We start from the raw sequence: 6,000 nt of genomic DNA on the forward strand, positions 1-6,000 counted from the left end.
ACTGTGGTTTGTGTTGTATTTTATGGTTCTTTTTTATATCCTGCTGCAACCAATATCCTGTGTGACTGAGTAGAGACAATAACTCAAGATCAATACATGATATAAATGTCATCCTTACACAAGTTAGCCAACAGATTCCCCCTATAGAATAGATGTCATTACATTTCCGAGCACCTTGCTGCATAAATCTACATATTAATAAGGAAACAGATTTTTTTAAACTACTCCTACGGTGTTGTGTGAAGTATGTTGAGATGGAAATATTTGCTGAATTTCTTTAAATAAATATTCGCAATGAGAGCAGCAGTTAGATGTTCAGTCAGTGCCTTATTCAACAAGGACACTTTTACAATACTTACACACACACACACACACACACACCATAGAGACAGTCCGCATGTCTGGGAACGCCCACAAAATGTTAAACTGCTGGCGTGCAAGTGGGGTAAAACCGCCCATATATCTCAATGGGCTGACTCACCAAAAGACAGTGCTACGGCTCTAAACTACTGTGGTTTGGGGGTTCTAGAGCAGAACACAAGACGTCTGCTCAGATGTGCGTTTACTGCGGTGGTTAAATCCACGATCGTGTCTGCCTGGGCTGGGCTATCAGCTAAATTCTAACTTTGCTGAATGGATAGAACGGGGGTTTTTACCCCACCCTGACCACGCCCCCAGCCAGGCTGAGCCAGCTAAACCAGCGTCTATGACGAGACGTGGCCTCAACCTATAGACTTTCTTCATGCTCCGCTCACCCCTCCTTCTCAGTTGTTCAGTGGACTAAGGCGGCGTTCACACAGGACGTGTGTGAACACTTTGGAAATCATGTTAAGAGCGCTTCCATTGCCCACAAAACACAGCGCGTGGAGCGTTTTTTTTGCTTTGTTTTGTTTCCCCCTGCAGTTGCGTGCAGTACAGTTTAGGACACAACGATCACACGGACGGTAGCCAGCTGGTTTCATCTGTTTGATGTTGTTTACTGTCAACATGAAAGCCAGATTATTGCCAATGCTGGCAGCAGCGGAGGTTGAAGATCCCTTTGGGAGGAGAAGAGGTAGGAGATGTGAAAAGATGAGCAGCGCGCTTTTCCTCCAAATGTTCAACTTCTTTCAGCTTAAAACGCCCAGAGCGCTCTGCCAAAAACAAACGATGCCACCAGCGCTTAAACGCCAGGTGCGCTCCTTGAAAGAGGAACGTGCTTAGCGCATCCTTACATAGAGAATGAATTGCAGAAAGACGCTGGCAGCTCAAATGAGCGGGTTGTGTGTGAACGGAACGCCGCCTAAGGCTGGTGATATTTGAGATGGACCTTGTGTATGAGTGCTATCTGGGTGCGTTTGGCTGTTTTGTTACTTCAGACGTCGATGTGGGATGATGTTGCTTTTTCACTATTGTTGCATGAAATGCAGAACACATTTCTGTATAAACGGACAATAAAGTATCATCTTATTCTTATCTTATTACTCACGGGATACAGGCGTCAGTAGCTCAGGAGGTAGAGCTGCTGTCTGGGAATTGGAAGGTTCCCGTTTCGACGCTCACTAGTCCGGGCTGTGTGTCCAAGTGTGCTCGAGTAGGACCGGAATCACCGGATGATATGACTTCAAATCACCATTATTTCAAACTTTTAACTCAAGCATAATATTTTTTTAAGGGGACAGTTGATGAACGCACGCACTGGAGAAAGTTAAATTAACCCACATGAGCCAGATTAAGTCGGTTAGAGGTTGTAAATGTCGGTTTCGATACATTTTCCGTTAATTGCCCGGCCCTATCCTTGAGCCAGACACTGAACCCCTAACTGCTTCCGACGAGCAGTTAGCGACACTGAACCCCTAACTGCTCCCGACAAGCAGTTAGCAACACTGAACCCCTAACTGCTCCCGACAAGCAGTTAGCAACACTGAACCCCTAACTGCTCCCGACGAGCAGTTAAAAAGGGCCTTTCTGTGTGGAGTTTGCATGTTCTCCCCGTGCCCCCTGGGGGTTTCCTTCATATAGGAACCCCCTTCACCAAAACATGCAATATCCTGGTCGCTGAAGTGGCGCCTCCTCTGGTTGTTAGGGGCGCCTGTTCGGAGGGAAGGGAACTGGTTGGAATAGCGTGATCCTCCCACGTGCTATGTCCTACCGGTGAAGCTTCCCCTGTCAGGTGAAAAGAAGCGGCTGGCTAACTGCCCATGTCTCGGAGGAAGCATGGAGCCAGTTTCGGCTCTCCCCAGATCAGCAGAGGGTGGAGCAGCAACCAGGATAAATAAATTAAAAATGGGGGATAAAAATGGGATAAAAAATCTCGGTGTTCAGCTCACTGAGTTCCTTCCTGTCGTCCTCTGTCTTGCAGGTGGTAGGCAGTATGGACGCCCACCCCAGCAGATACTGTGCCACAGTGCGGGTGCAGAGGCCACGGCAGGAGATCATTGAAGATCTGTCTTACATGGTGCGCGAGCTGCTGATTCAGTTCTACAAGTCCACCCGCTTTAAGCCCACCAGGATCATCTTCTACAGAGATGGAGTTCCTGAAGGACAGTTGCCACAGGTACGTACAGTAGTGTCCAGGGCAAAGGAATGCGTCATTTTTGCAAAAAAGACAATCAAAGAAAAGTGGAGATGCTTTTCAGAGCCGGTGATATCAACAATGTTCTGAGTTCTTTTCTCGCTCTCTGGATTTCCCCCCGTTTTCGCCCCAGTTGTACTTTGCCAATTCCCCCCCGCCAAGCTGTCCCAGTCGTTGCTCCGTCCCCTCTGCCGATCTAGGGAGAGTTGTAGACTAGCACATGCTTCCTCCGATACATCACCTGGCAGCGAGGAGTTCCACCGGCAGGATCCCCCTCCCCCAGTTCCCCTCCCCCCGAACAGGCGCCCAGGCTGACCAGAGGAAGCGCTAATGCAGCGACTAGGACATATAGCCTTAATCCGGCTTCCCACCAGCAGACACGGCCAAATGTGCCTGTATGGACGCCCGACCAAGCCGGAGGCAACATGGGGCTCGAACCTGCGACCCTCGTGTTAGTAGGCAGGGAATCTACCGCTGCACTACCCGCTCGCCCGCAATGTTCTGTGATATTGGGGCGATGCGTGACGACTAGAATCCAATCCAATGAATCTCTTCAAATAATGGAGCATCTCCAAAATGTGTTTAAAAATCTCTGATGTGGTAGGACAGTATTTGAGCCATTTTTCTTGAACATGAACTATGTAAGCAATATTTTGAGATAACACATTTGTTCAGGCTAATGAATGATGTTCTTGTGTTTTGTAGATTCTCCACTACGAGCTCCTAGCCATCAGAGATGCATGCATCAAGCTGGAGAAAGACTACCAGCCAGGCATCACCTACATTGTGGTCCAGAAACGCCACCATACACGCCTCTTCTGCGCTGACAAGTCTGAGAGAGTGAGCTTTTTCATCATCTGTTTATTTGACTGTGGTCAGAACATGCTGGTGCAATTACTGTCCAAATCACAAATTCATAGTGTTTTCTAAGGCCTTTTGCAAGAAATAATGATGATTGCAGTCTGACACAGTTAAAGAGAGACATTTAAATAGGTTGAATACTTGTTTTGATATATTTTTCTCTATACATGCATAAGTCCTATTTTATTTCCCTCGTGTATTTTGTGGTGTGGTCCACTGTTTTCATGAAGTTATTATAATTTACTTTTTCGAATTTTTTTATTTTACTTTTTTAAAGGTTCTGTCTTCTCATACACAATGCTTTCTTTATTTTGTTCTATTTTCATCTAACATCTCTGTTTATTTTTCGATTAAATATTTGACAATTACCAATTACCTTTGTCTGTTGCTAGATTGGGAAGAGTGGGAATATTCCTGCAGGGACCACAGTGGATACCAGCATCACTCATCCCTTTGAGTTTGACTTCTACCTGTGCAGCCATGCTGGCATACAGGTAATAATACTGGAAGCGTTTCTGAATCCACTGAGAATGACTGTATATGCTCTATAATTAGATACAATTGTTGTTATTGACTCCAAACCCTGAAGAGATATCATTTGGTGGCTCTACTACATAATCAAAGTGGGTTATTTTTCATTTGCTATACTTTTCTCTGCCTCCTCTCTGTCTCCAGGGTACCAGTCGACCCTCTCATTACTACGTCCTGTGGGACGACAATCGTTTCACCGCTGATGAGTTGCAGATCCTAACCTACCAGTTGTGCCACACGTACGTGCGTTGTACCCGCTCTGTCTCCATCCCTGCGCCAGCCTACTATGCGCGTCTTGTGGCCTTCCGCGCCCGCTACCATCTGGTGGACAAAGAACACGACAGGTTAGTGTGGGTTATGAAAAACAAAGCTTTCTCTTTTGAATATCTCTAAGGATCATAAATCAAATAAAATCGGACAGTTTGAGAGCTATTGGTAGGGCTGGCTATCATTTATAACATTGACCATACCAATATCAATACCCTTGTGTGATAGTGATACCAATAGAGTACTTCATTCCATACCTTTTTGTGTAGCATAGCCATACTTTTATACTTTTGAACGCTTTGGTGGCATCCTCGGTACACTGAACTGCCAACTCCGTCGCACGTGCTCCACTTCACCACCACAGACTGTATGGGTTTGTAGTATGCTGCTGTAGTGGGCCAATCACACGGCACATTCAATCGAAGAACGCTTGCGATCATTGGCTGCGAGTAAAACGATACAAAATAGTCTTTTTTTTTCTAGATCTGTGTCCAAAAAGGATTGAATGCAGGTATCGTTTGACTGGAGAGTAGGGGTGTCACGATACACTCAGTTCACGATACAATACGATACACGATATTGGGTTCACGATAATGATACGATACGATATTTTAACAATATTTTTTTGCGATCAATTTGTAAGTTGAGGGGGCATCCTCCACGCTAATTTGAGTCATTTCACCATTTTCATCCTCCGTGTCTGTAACGTCTCTCGTCTGTTGCTAGGAGAGCGAGCATGCAATCACATGCAGATCAGTGCCACCATGTTCAGCTTCTTTTTCTCGTGATGTGAGATTTCATCTCAACGATACATATTGTCACGTTTTGATATCGCAAAATATTGTGTGACGATATATTGTGACATCCCTACTGGACAGGTTTCGATCCTACTCGTTGCTGGGTTGTTTTCGGTCGATACCTTAAACTTAAAAGTATCGAGTACCAATACCCCAGCCCTAGCTATTTTTGGTGACCTTATTCTGCTCATAAGATATGAAAATACTGTAACATGTGGGCGACCTGCGTCTTGTCTCTGTGTCTTTGATTGATTGATTGGTTGATTTTTGTCTGTCTGTGTAGTGGAGAGGGCAGCCATGTGTCTGGTCAGAGCAACGGTCGGGACCCCCAGGCGCTGGCCAAAGCCGTTCAGATTCACCACGACACCCTGAGGACCATGTACTTCGCCTGAGCGCTACACCCACCCTCTCTGACCATCGACCCCCTCACCTCATTCCTACCTGAGTGGGCAGAGAGCCCACAGTAAGCCACCACCACCTCATCCCCATCCCTTATTCCCTGTGACTGCCCACTACACATCCAGTACTCCACTGATCTCCTGACCACTCCTGACCGGGCCGGGTCAGTCCCACCCGAAACCCAAAAGAACATCAAACCCTTCTTCACCTGTAAAACACAGGCAGACTCTACAGCCTCATGCACTCACACAACAACGGTTATGATTATTATTGTTATTATTGTCTTTTTGTTGTTGTTTTTACTTGCTCTTTTTATGTTGAATTTTTTAAAACCTGTAATTATGATTGTGTATTAAGTGTATCGTACGCTACCTTCACACTCCTATGTATGTATGTAAGTATGCAATACGGATGGGAGGAAAATAGGCGGTAAAAAGACTAAAGGATCCCGAGAACTTTTTGACTGCCACCACGATGCTGCCTCTTGACCCATCCGGATGCCGGAATGCCGGAACGCCGGATGCCAGTGTTCAAGCCCCCTGGTACGGGGACCCTCCAGAGGGGCGGTAACGGACACACACAAAACACAAC

The 6,000-nt window shown here is 46.1% G+C and overlaps 1 protein-coding gene across 2 annotated transcripts in view; it reads left to right on the top strand.

Annotated features, from left to right (window-relative positions):
* Positions 1-5,402, top strand: part of LOC310798649 (protein argonaute-1) — a gene marked incomplete at its 3' end in the record, with an annotated part of 28,189 nt that extends 22,787 nt beyond the window's left edge. Inside the window, exons 13-17 of one of the 2 annotated variants that reach the window (XM_083661192.1) lie at positions 2,342-2,536; positions 3,260-3,394; positions 3,808-3,909; positions 4,091-4,290; positions 5,294-5,402. In XM_083661192.1, the coding sequence (XP_083517318.1) occupies positions 2,342-2,536; positions 3,260-3,394; positions 3,808-3,909; positions 4,091-4,290; positions 5,294-5,402 (741 nt within the window). The remainder of the gene's footprint in view (positions 1-2,341; positions 2,537-3,259; positions 3,395-3,807; positions 3,910-4,090; positions 4,291-5,293) is intronic. The other variant, XM_083661193.1, reaches the window with a different exon arrangement.
* Positions 5,403-6,000: the final 598 nt, after the last annotated feature.

The sequence above is a fragment of the Poromitra crassiceps genome, assembly GCF_964638095.1.
Source record: "Poromitra crassiceps genome assembly, chromosome: 26".
Classification (NCBI taxonomy): Eukaryota; Metazoa; Chordata; class Actinopteri; order Beryciformes; family Melamphaidae; genus Poromitra; species Poromitra crassiceps.